The sequence below is a fragment of the Corapipo altera genome, unplaced genomic scaffold, assembly GCF_003945725.1.
Source record: "Corapipo altera isolate COAL_440 unplaced genomic scaffold, ASM394572v1 246, whole genome shotgun sequence".
NCBI lineage: Eukaryota > Metazoa > Chordata > Aves > Passeriformes > Pipridae > Corapipo > Corapipo altera.
Window position 1 is genome coordinate 1 of NW_020885102.1, and position 12,870 is coordinate 12,870.

At 48.6% G+C, this 12,870-nt stretch overlaps 1 protein-coding gene across 1 annotated transcript in view; it reads right to left on the reverse strand.

Moving 5' to 3' along the window:
* Positions 1–5,041: 5,041 nt before the first annotated feature.
* Positions 5,042–12,870, reverse strand: part of LOC113960256 (guanylyl cyclase-activating protein 1-like) — a 10,975-nt gene continuing 3,146 nt past the window's right edge. Inside the window, exons 2-4 of the mRNA XM_027669729.1 lie at positions 9,559–9,708; positions 7,779–7,869; positions 5,042–6,793 (exon numbers count right to left, since the gene is read on the reverse strand). Coding sequence (XP_027525530.1) covers positions 6,666–6,793; positions 7,779–7,869; positions 9,559–9,708 — 369 coding nt within the window. The 3' untranslated portion in view covers positions 5,042–6,665. The remainder of the gene's footprint in view (positions 6,794–7,778; positions 7,870–9,558; positions 9,709–12,870) is intronic.

A 12,870-nucleotide genomic window follows, 5' to 3' on the forward strand; every position in this document is an offset into this window, starting at 1 on the left:
CTCAGCTTTCTGCTGCCTCTGCCTCAGCTTTCTGCTGCCTCTGCCTCAGCTTTCTGCTGCCTCTGCCTCAGCTTTCTGCTGCCTCTGCCTAAATCTGCTGCTGGGTATCTCTGCAGCCCGGGGCTGTTGACAAGGTCACAAATCAGTCCTTGTCATTCACTTAAATATCTCTGTTCCCAACGGGAACAGCAACAAAACAATAGAATAAACAATCAAGTAGTCAAAGATGAAAATAAAATTATAATAGAATGAAACATCTTTTATTACTTTTCTTTGTAACAATACTTTCAATACCAGCCCCACTGAGAGGCTGCATGCTAGTCCTTCTGGTTCGGGGGAGCACCCCTGAGCATGGGCTGCTCCCCCCCGAGCACTGACCAAAGCTGGCCGGCACAGCTGCCCGGGACACCGCCTGCCCAACGCCCTGCCTCGGCAGCTGCGGGGGACCGACCCCGGCTCCCCCTGGGATCGGCAGCCGAGGGGGTGCTGCCCCATGGCTCCCCACCGCTCCCTGGAGCGGCAGCCGCGAGGGTCCCAGCCTGGCTCACCGCCGCTCCTCGGCCCAGCGGCCGCGCCGATCCCGGGCCGGCTCCCGCCGCTCCAGCGCCGCCCCCAGCCCCGCCGCCGAACTGCCCCCAGGGGCCCCCCCCCACGCCATTTATAGCCCGCGGCCCGCACAGCCCCGCCCCCCCGTACCAGCCCCGCCAATCCCCGTCCGCCCGTTCCCGAGAACCCCGCTGGCCCCGCAGGCCCCGCTCCCGGAGCCCCTCCCGCCCGCTCCCCGCCTCCCTCCCCTTCTCCTGGGAGAGCTCCCGGACGGGACGTGACCGTGGAGCTCCCACCGCCCTTCCGCGGTCCCAGCACCGCCTGAGGGGAACGGGGGGACGGGGCCGCGCGGAGGGGCCGCGCCGCGGCTGAGCGGGCAGAGCTTGCGGGACCGCTGCCGGATTGAAAAGGCGGGCTGTGATTGGACGGCGCCGAGAAAGGCGGGCCGGGATTGGCGGGCCAGACGCTGCCTCGGGCCGGGATTGGCGGGGCTTGGAGCCCGCGGGTCCGTGGCCGTGCCGGGTGCTGCCCCCGGGACCGCCGTGCCCTGCCTCGCTCCTTGGTCGGGCCGTGCTCTCCCGGCCCCAAGGCCCCCGCAGAGCCCCTCGGGAAGCCCCCACCGGCACACGGGACAGGGGCGCAGCGGTTCTGGATCGCGAGGGCGGAGGGTGCGGCAGCTCTGGGGAACGGGGAGCGGCGGAGACGTCTGCGGCGGAGACGTCTGCGGCGGGTGTGGGCCCCCTCTGGGACAGCAGCGCACCGCCCCCACACCGGGCTCTGGACGTTTTCAAAACCTAAAGACCTATATTCAGAATTTCTTATAATCTAAAATCCTGCATATAAAAAAGTAGAAGCGGGATTCTATTTTGAAGTAAATTTTTATATAAATCAATATTATTGTCAATATAAATATAAAAATGAGAGACGTTACAGTTTTTAGTATTTTACAAGCACACACCCCCTCCTGATAAAAGTCATGATTTTTAATAGTTCAAATATTAATGTAAGTTACTGGCTGGTTACAGCAGCAAGCTTCATACAGCTTCCCATCCTTAAGGATTTATCAGAAGAAGCAGTTTCAGGTTTCTTCATCTCCAAACGCTTGGGAAAGCCTTTTTTTATCAAAGTCCTTGGCAATTTTCTCATAAGAATAAAAGCAAGCACTGGCAGGACAAAGAGAGCTAGAGAAAGAGAAATTCCCAAGGGACTACAGGACAGAGAGGGAGGAATGGAAAAATAGGGAGCTGGAGCTGGGGCCAAGCAGAGAGAGGGAAGAAGGGGGTAAAAAAGGGATCTGGAGCTGAACAGAGGGATGGCAAAATAATATGATAATGATACAGATGCAGCCTTCCCTGCTCTTTGACTCTGCTGGGATGGGACACTGTGGTAGTTTGGTCTAGGCCTTCCTTGGTGACCAGTTTGTAGCCAAGGAAGGGCCCAGATTTACCCAGTATTCCCTACGATTTTTACATAAGCCGAGCTATAAGAAGAAAGGAGGAGAGGCCTTCGCTCTCTTTCCTTCCGGCGGCTTGGGGGTGCAGGTTCCCTGCTGTTGAGTCTGTCGTGTTGGGGAGCGAGGCCTGGTAAGGCCTTGTCGACCTTGGGAGGCGGAGGTTGCTGGCGATCGTCCCGGAGCAACTCTCGGTTGTCCCAAGGAGAGTAGTGAGATATTTCTTTGCTAACTCTTTTAGTTGATAGATATTGGGCTACTAATCAGGATATATATATATTTTATTTTGGTTTTGTTCCTTTTTCCCTTCCCCCTTCCCTTTCCCTTGTGAAATTGTATATATATTACAATTGTATATAACTGTAACATAAGTGTAAATATATTTATATATATATATTGCTATAGCTGTCTCTCTCCTTTCAGTTTTTCTTGGTTGTTTTTCTCTCTCTTCTCCCTGAGGTTTGGAGGGGGGGAGGGTGACTTCTTGTGGTAAGGTTTGGAGACTTGGCAAGGAGCCAGCTTCAAACCATATCAGAAACTGATCCCCCCATGCTGAGCCCCCAGTGCAACCTCGCACACCCCAACACGGCTCCAGGCAGCTGCCACCACTGACTCCAGCTCCAGGCAGTGCCCACTGTCCCTCCCCACTGTGTTGAGAACGTTAACATCCTAGCCATATTCTCTAATCCTAAACCCCTAACTAAAACCCCTATTCTCTAATCCTAAAACTCCTAACTCCAAACCCTCACCCTACACCAGAGAAGTTGTGGGCTTCCCATCCTTGGAGATATTTGAAAACCCTCATGTGCTGAATCTAAACCATAGCTCTAGATTCTACCCTCCTAATTCTTCTGTTCTTTCATCAAAGGGAACAGTTCCAAGATATGTGAATTGTACACTTTTTAAATCTTAACTGTACAAAGAAAACCAAGTAGGTCAAAAACCAATCATCTCCCTGTCCTAGTTTCAGACACAACCTCAGTGTTACTGATACCACCTCGTGTGTTTGCCGGGGGTGGGGGAAAGGGACTCTCTCTGGCTTCAGATTGGGACCAAGCAGACGGAGCAGTTGGGGTCAGGTGCCAGCAGCTGCAGTCAGGTCAGGTCAGGCTCAGTGAGCATTTTGCATGTACATCACTGTCTCTTTTGTATGCTTTTGTTATTAATATTGTTACTGTTACTGTTGATTTTCTTATCTCATTGCTGTTTCCAATATATTGATCTTATCTCAACTCATGATCTTTGCCTTTTGTGCCTCCAATTGTCCTGTCTGGCCACCTGAACTAAACTGGGGAATGTACCATTCCTAAAGCACAACACTCCCTTTTACGGAGATCTCCTCTCCCCGTTCCTAGTCTCCCTTCTCACACTTTCTGGTAAAGGCATGTATACTGTGGGAATGGTCTCTTGAAGTACATGCTGTCCACAGACCCAAAAGCCAGGGAAATCATTCAGTTACAGAAGAACTGGAACATTAAGAACAAAACATACATCTGCAAATTAGTGTAGTGATAGCATGATGTGGGCTTTTTTTGTCTCTTACAAATGTCATCACTGCATTAGCTGAGAATTGTTTCAGCATCAACAGCAATAACATCCAAGAAAGAACCAGTTTTCTTTAATGCCAATTAAATAATAAATTAAACTCCACTTACAAATATTCAGGATTATTATTGAGGATGTACTGTGTATATGCCCTTCTCCTTTATGTGCATCAAGAAGATTCCATACACTGCATATAGCAACACTTGCTGCAACACTGCTGGCAGCTACAACTTCTTGGTGATTTCTTTAATATACCAGATGCACTGACAAAAATTCTTCACATTCCTAAGAACTAAAAATAGGGGGATTTCTTGTATGTCAGGTGATAGTCAAAATGCAGTTTTATATGTAACTGACCCACAAAACTGCAGAAGAATAAGGACTTAGGTACAGGACAGGTTCAGCAGTCTTGGGAAAAAACCTCTGCCTTCCTCAGTCCAAAGGGACAGCAGAGCCCAATCACACCTGCTCACGATAATCCTCTGGGGAATGGAGCAATGTTTGCCAATCACCTGGCTGTGATTCCTCGCAGAAGCTCTAAGACTGCAGACATGCATGTGCCAGTGGGATCTGGAGCATGGGGCCACCTGGCAAAATGTTGGTGCCTACTCTAAACACAATCACCCACTCTCTCATGCTCCAGTGACAATACTTGATAAATCTCCCTTGACTTAAGTGAAAGTCTGGATGCTTTGTTCAGGATACTGCTATGGTGGGTTGAACCTGACTGGATGCCAGGTGCCCACCAAAGCCTATCTAGCACTCCCCTCCTCAGCTGGACAGGCGAGAGGAAATACAACAAAAGCTCATGAGTTGAGATAAGGACTGGAAGAGGTCATTCACCCATTACCATCAAAGACAAAACAGACCTGACTTGGAGAAATTAACGGAATTTATTACCAATCAAAATCACACTAGGATAATGAGAAACAAAACAAATCTTAAAAACACCTTTCCCCCCACCTCTTCTTCCTTCCCAGGCTTAACTTTATTTCTGATTCTCTCCCTCCTCCCCGCCAGCAGTGCAGGGATATGGAAATGGAGGCTATGGTCAGTTCATGCCGCTGCTTCCCCCTCAGGGAGGGGAGTCCTTGCCCTGCTGCAGCATGGAGTCCCTCTCAGAGGAGACAGTCCTCCATGAACTTGCCCAACATGAGTCCTTCCCATGGGCTGTGGTTCTTCATGAGCTGCTCCAGTGCAGGGTCTTTCCTGCAGGTTCTGCCCTTCAAGAACTGCTCCAGTGTGGGTCCTTCCCACAAGTTCAATCCTTCAGGAACTGCTCCAGTGTGGGTCCTGCCATGGGGTCAGTCCTTCAGGAACTGTTTCAGCATGTGTTTCTCTCCACAGGCCCTGCCAGGACCCTGTGGCCTAACCACTGGATCATTGTGGCCTAACCACTGGATCACAACCTCCTTCAGCATCCACCTGCTCCAACATGGGGCTCTTCCATGGGCTGCAGGTAGATTTCTGCTCCCCTGTGGACCTCCATGGGCTGCATCTCTTCCCCTTCCTTCTTCGCTGACTTTTGTGTCTGCAGAGCTATTCCTCTCACATATTCTCACTCCTCTCTTCTCTGGCTGCAATTGCTTCTGCCCAATAACTTTTTTCCTTCTTAAATACTTTATCCCCAGGGTGTCACTGCCATCTCTGCTGGGCTCAGCCTTGACCAGCGGTGGGTCCATCCTGGAGACAGCTGGCATTGGCTCTGCTGGACAAGGGGGAAACTTCTGGCAGCTTCTCGCAGAAGCCACTCCTGTAGGCGCCCACCCCACCCCCCTGCAGCCAAAACGTGGCCACGCAAACCCAACACACATATGAACATCACAGAAGCTTAAATATGAGCAAGAAGAAGTCCAGTCTAAAGTCTACAAGTTCTTCCTCCTGCACAGGAGAAACATGCCAGCTATGGCATAGGCACTCAGCTGAACTTTTCCTGCATTCTTCTTTCCTTCTGGTTCTCTCTCTGAAGTCAAAGGAGCTTCTGATCATGACCTTATCTAATGTCAATGAACAAGACACTTTGCTGAGGCTCTATCCATGCTACATCACTCTTCCCATCCTGTACAGAGAGCTCTTTGTGGCAGCACAGAGTATTAACTTCACTCCGGCATTCCACATGAACAGCAGGATTCACAAGTCACCTTGCTGAGACATTTGTTTTGATTAGGTTGTCTCTTCAAGACCAAAATGAAAGACCAGTGAAGAACATGTGAAGCAACAAGATCATTTTCACGTACTTCATTTATCATAGAGTCACAGAATGGTTTGGGTTGGAAGGGACCTCAAAGATCATCTAGTTCCAACCCTATGCCATTGGCAGGGATGCCACTCACTAGTTCAGGTTGCTCCAAGCCCTGTTCAACCTGGCCTTGAACACGTGCAGGGATTCAGTTGTATGAGAAGAGAATAAGCAGGGCAACAAGTGTATAAAAGACTTGATCTGTCAAGTAATGCTTTGGGAAACTGAGCAGCATATTTTCTCTGGTTACAGAAGCTGCTCCAGACTGTTGACTTGTTTGGTAGAGTTTTTTGATCACAGAAAGCTCAAACATACTGACAGTACAGCTGGGGACAGATTTGTCACTATCAGACTGGTTTTTCTTCCAGTTCCTGTGATCTTATGACTAAAACTACTCCTGTAGAGACTACCAAATAGAAGCACATCTGATATGGACAACCACACTGGTGTTTATGAACCAATGTCATGACAAGAGCAGCACAAGTTACATTCTTTTGACAGTTCTCTACATTGATAAGTTTGAAGCTCTTCTTTTGTACATGTCAGAAATTCTCCACACTCAGTCATCCAGTTCTGCTAGTGTTCTTCACAAACTTGGCATTACCTTTGGTCCATCGCAAAGTGACAGTCTGGGACACAGAATAAGGAGGAAATTTGTGCCCTGAAATTTGGTCTTTAAATTTTAGGAAGTCAAGTCAAATACTGACACGCAGATCCAGTTTTCTGAACCTGTCCTGCATTTACATGGCTAAGCTTCAGTATTTGTACAGGAACATGCACTCAGATAAAAATTTAGCAGTGTCTTTCTGTTCCTACTTCCATATTCATGTTTATGTGTTTCTATACTCTTCTGTCTATAGGCACAGCATTTTCACCCAGTTTGATTTATATACTATGCCGACGGTTGTTGATCATGGCCACAATGTGAGACAGGTCCAAACTTTTCATCATAACCTGCATGAACTCCTCGTCTTTCCTTGCTCCCTCCACAAATTCATCCAGAGAAAGTTCACCTGTGTCAGACACAAACAAAAAACATCAGAATCCACATTTGACAGGAAAAGGAGTACAGCAATCTAAACTTAGACACCACTTACTATACAGGCACTGTTCTAAAGCACTGAGGCCTCAGAGTGTCTTAAGTTTTATGAAACTTAAACTTCTGTTTTTCCAGTAGAAAGGAAGGGATACATAAGAAAGAACAGTAGAAGTGTGTGGCTAAGGAGTGTGATCATAGCATTCTATAAATAAGGTTGGATTATCTACCTCCTTTTTGGCCCAACCTGTCATAGTCATAACCTGCCCTACACTTGCTGGTTTCCATGGATAAAGGAAGTGATAGAGGGAGGCTATGACGGGCAGAAATATATTTTCTGTCCTAGGCCAAGAAGCCCCTTGTGCAGGGAAGCAGCTCAGCAGAGTTATTCTGGAATGACAAAAGAGCCTGTTAGGAGGTCATGAGTACCTGAAGTAGCAAGGAAAGAAATACCTCTCAGGGACATACAGTGACTACAGTGGTGTTGATCACCTTTTGACTGAGCACCTCATGTGATTGCTATACTGCCTGTAATAGACCCAGTGAAGAAACTCCGAACTTCGACATTAAATTCCAGTTCTTCCTTTCCCTGCTGAAATATGTAGGAACAGCTGGGGCCATTTGTTAATATTTCCCACTTCTAACTAGCATAAGCTACACAGCAACATTTAAATAGGAATCAAAACAAAACAAAACACCACTCCAAAACCCCAGTATCAAACTCATGTGAACAGAACACAGATGACACTCAGCACAGGGAACAAATCTGGACATACTGATTATGTATGATGGAAGGAGAAAAATGCCTTTTGATTAATGGAGAATGGATTACTGGCTGAGAATGCATATAAAAAGAAAATATGAAATGAAGAGGCATAAAGTTCAATCAAGAAAGGAAGACACGGATGTTTCTCTGTAGAACAGAGACTATCTGAGCTGGATGGCAAAGGCAGGAATCTTACCATCTCCATTCACATCAATCCTGTCAAAGACTCGGTTGGTGAACTCTTCTGCACTAGTTTCATGGTCACCACCATTAATAGCTCGAATAGCCTAAAATGAAAGAGCAAGAATAAGAGTCTACCTAATGGCTCCAAGAATGATAGTGATGATTCCATTGCAGCAGGTCAGCATAGATTCAGAATAAGACAGTCATGCCTGGCACTTTCCCTGTACAAATGAACCAGAATCATAGGAAAACACAACACAAATTATCAGGCCTTATGGCTGGCACTTAATGGTGCAAAGGGAGGATGGTTCTGGAGCATGGAATGAGCAGCAAAACCCAGAGGATCACCTTAAGTCTGCTTAGGTACAGTTTAGGTACTACAGAAATGGCAGAATCAGGATCCACCTGATTGATCCACTTTGGCCCAGTTGGTGACCCTGTGGCCCACCAAACCCCAGTAACACTGTCAAACGCCCTCTGCATTTGACATTATGAAATTCCTTTGTTATGCTGTGGTCATTTATTTCTACTCTTGCTTTCCCAATTTCCATTTATATACTGCTTTCTGTGTGTCTGGCTTCTCCTGAAATCTCAGTAGAAATTAATTTTTGGCTTGAGAAAGGTAAAGCATTTTCCACTACTGTTTACTACAATTCTTCTTATTTTATAACTACGTAGAACACAGTTCTCTTTGCTTTCCATGCCTAATTATCTCGTTTGTTTAAGGATGTCAATGAAATATGTGATTCCAGAGCCTTTATACTGATTTCTAAGACTATTAATTTTCTAATTTTGATATTTGATAATTTTCTCCATTCTTTTTTAAATGCTATTTTACTAAAATTAAGAACCACCTCAGTAACTTCCTAAGGCTGCCAAAAAAGACACTGAATTACACTCGCAAAATTCAAAGGGCAGTAAATTGCTTGCCACCAATTGTTTCCCATGGGACTTGTTTCTTAAGAGTTCTATGTTAACTATTGCTATCTGTTGCTTCGCTGTAATGTCTGAATATTTCTATTGCAAACTATTACTGGGAGGCTGTATATTATTAGTCATTGATTTTGGTTTGGTCTCTTTGATACCCAACACTAAAATGCATATCCAGATGAGAATGCATTACTAAAATCTTAGTGCCTTTATTTGTGGACAGCTTAGGCTTCAAATCTTTATCGAATCAATTTCCTGACCTTTCATATTCAGAAATGTAATTTATTTGGGGTCTGTAATTTATTTGAGTCTTTCCTGCATCTTGGTAATTTCCCACTGTCTACAAAATAATCTGAACTTGCAGCATAATTAATTCTGAGATATTCATAGTGATCTTAATACCAGTAGTTCCAACTCTGTCCAGAGTAGCTATTAGTATACAATCCTTTCCATTCACAATCATTCTTCTTCAAGTTGTTTGCCGGTGTCAGATATGGGTTTTCTGCATGGATATTTAGGAGCTGGTTCTAAAAAACAAACTGGGAGTAACTCTCCAACTTCTCATATGAAGGACACATTGCAGAAATGGCAACGGACAGCTGGAGTCTGAAACTTTGGAAAGTCCAATTTAGGTGCTAGGCAGCTAAAACAATTTTATGCTTAGCTATGCTGCAACATATGCTGTGGTGGTAGAGTCCGTCAAGTCTGCTTATTGCATTACAGGGTGGTGGGGAATTCTGCTCAAAGAAAGAATGATGTTAAAGATCTCACCCATGATGATCCATATGGGGAACAGAAAAGTGTTACTTGTGTGATTTTGTCTTTAAGGAAAGAGGAAAGAACACAGCCTCCTAGAGATTCACCTTAATAATGTTGAGCAGTTCATGTCGATCAATGCAGCCATTGCCATCTACATCATAGAGCTTGAAATACCACCGCAACTTCTGCTCCATCTTCCCTCGGAGAACAAGGCTGAGGGCAGCCACGTATTCCATGAAGTCAATATACCCATCCTGTGAGAAAACAAAAACTGAACTGGGACAGGAATAAATTGAGGGAGTTACAGCTCTGGAACTGTTTTACTGTTTATTGCTCCTTAGGTTCACAACTGAAAGAGAAAGGCAAACAAATGGCACACAGACTTGGATTTAGGAAAAAGCTTTAGTGCACACACACATACATTCAATTTCTCCGGCCACTACATACCTGGATTCCTAAAGTTATAATTTATTGCATGTCTAGGCTACTCTCTTCTCACCACCTGCAGTGGAGGAACCTACCACTCCTCATGGCCAGTGTGAACAAACCGCCCTCTGTCCACTAAAGCTGACTGCCTTTGGCCTGCTGGGAGAGAACACTGAGCCCTGGCTGCAAGTTTCCGCTACTAGTCTGCTGTGCCTTTGTGGGAAACTATGCTATCTGACTAAGCCATAGATCTCTTCTCCATCATCTGGGAAATAAAATGATTAGGGATGTTTTTTAAAATACATAGAATATGATTTGATCAGTGGAAAAATTGTCTGTATTTAGCTTTTTAACACTCCATTTCTTGATTCTACAAAGGAACTCAAAAAGCCCTATTTTCTTCTGTAAGGAAAAATGCCAGACAGTAAAGGTTTGTAAGCCTTAGATTTAACACTAAAATTTGAAGTGGTTAAAAACAAACTACAAATAAAACACTTATCTCCATCAAAGATTCCAAATAACTACTTCAACAAATTACAGCAAAAAAATGAAACTTTCATTTATTGAGGCATTGGAATAAAGTCAGATGCCTTTCTGGAATGGATGTAAATAAACATATGTAAAAGGAGAATGTAGTGAACTAGCAGTGCACTACTGTTCTACAGCAAGGCTCACAACATTTAAAATATTCACTCAGGGTGGGAAGAAGGGCATGACAGGCTGAGAGAGTTGGGGCTGGTCAGCCTGGAGAAGACTCTATGGAGAATTTAGAGCCCCTTCCAGTACCTAAGGGGGGCTTAAAAGAAGGCTGGAGAGGAACTTTGGACAAGAGCATGTAGTGACAGGACAAGAGGAAAATGGCCTTAAGCAGGAGGAGGGCAAGTTTAGATCAGATGTTAGGAAGGAATTCTTGGCTGGGAGAGTGGGAAGGCCCTGGCCCAGGTTGGCCAGAGAAGCTGTGGCTACCCCTGGATCCCTGGAAGTGTCCAAGGCCAGGCTGGACAGGGCTTGGAGCAACCTGGGCCAGTGGAAGGTGTCCCTGCCCATGGCAGGCAGTGGCACTGGGTGGTTGTTAAAGTCCCTTCCCACCCAAACCATTCCCTGGCTCTGTGACTCGGTGTCCCTCCCTGCCATGCCCAGCACACGGAACCGGCCCCTCTGTGACATCAGCCCCGGGCTGGGGGCACTGTGGGTGCTGTGGGCACAACGCTGGTGGCTGTGCCAGAGGTGACCCCCAGTCCTGGCACTGCCACGTGCACTGGCACCAATGGCTTGGCTGTGGCTCCTGGTCCTGCTGGCCCTGGCCAGGCCCATGCATGGCACTGGGGATGCATGCAGGTCAGTGGTCCCATTTAGGGTTCCATGGAGGGGCCCTGTTTGTTCCCCACAGCCACACCACAGTGTCCTGGTCCCCATGGAGAAGCCTCAGTCCCTGGCCAGCACCCACATGCTGGCACAGCTCATCTGCAGGGCTCCAGTAGATCCAGGGGGACAGATGTGCCCTCGGGGGTCAGATGTGCCCTCAGGGGTCCCTAGCCCTGCTGCCCCTCAGCACCAAGCAGGGAGGTATAACGAGCAGGGCAGTGATGGCTCTGTGCTTTCAGAAGGACCTGCGGGCTCCGGCCCATGGCTTCCGACCACAACTCGATGGCTTCTGCCAACGGCACATCCCGCATCGTGGGTGGCACCAGTGTCCAGCCGGGGGCCTGGCCTGGCATCGTCAGCATTCAGGCCACCTGGAAGAATGGCACGTGGCACATGTGCTCGGGTGTCCTCCTCAGCTTCCAGTGGGTCCTCACAGTCGCCCACTGCTTCATCAGGGCAGGGTAAGGAGGGGCAGGGACAGGGATGTCCCCACAGCTCGGGTAGGTGCCCAGGTCACAGCACCACGTGCTGCTCCCATCCCAGCTCTTTCCTCTCTGCTCCCCTCTCTCCCTTGGGAAGCAGAAGGCTGGGAAGCTGCCACAGCCTGTGGCTCTGCTCCCTCTCACCGCTCTCTCCACCTCCTCCCCAGGGACGTCTACCGGTGGGATGTGGTGATCGGGGCCACGGATCTGACTCAGCCGGGCCCCGAGGCCGAGGTGAGGCACATCCAGAGGCTCCTGGTGCACCAGCACTACGTGGCTGCCACGGCAAGGAATGACATTGCCCTGCTGGAACTGGACCAGCCCGTGGAGTGCAGTGACTACATCCAGCTGGGCTGTGTGCCCGACACCTCGGTGAGGGTCTCGGACCTGAAATCCTGCTACATCGCGGGATGGGATTTCCCTGAGGACACAGGTGAGTTCCCAAACAGAGTGTGTGCTCTGGGTGAGCTGGGCACCCCGGGGACATGGGCTGAGCACCTGGGGACATGGGCTGGGCACAACCACGGTCCAGCTGTGGCTGCAGGACATCAGCAGGGACAGGTCTTGGAGCAGCCTGGGCTGGGGGAAGGGGTCCCTGCCCAGAGCAGGGGGTGGCCCTGGATGAGCTTTAAGGAACCTTCTGCCCAAACCATTCTGTGACTCCCTGAAGACTGTGGAGAGATGGGCCTGACCCCTTCCCCAGAGCCAACAGCAGGGACACAGCGGGACAATGTCGCTCCAGGGGCAAAGCCAGTTCTGGGGAAGGGGTTCATCACAAGGCAGGGGAGGGGATGGGCACTGAGCTGCTGGAGGCTCATTCTCCTCCCTGCCAACAGCTCTGGGACCAAATGTGGTGCTGCAGGAGGCCAAAGTTCACCTCATGGACACAGTGCTCTGCAACAGCAGCCGGTGGTACGGGGGGGCCGTGCACCCCGAAAACCTGTGTGCTGGGTACCCACAGGGCGGCATCGACACCTGCCAGGTGGGAGCGTGGCACCAGTCCCTCAGCCAGCACAGGGACCCCCTGACCCCAAACATGGCACGGGCTGGGCCTGGGTCCCACCGGGTCCCCATCGCTGCCAGGGCTCCCCTGTCCCATGTCCCCTGTCCCAGGGCTGCCCTGTCCTATGTCCCTTATCCCAG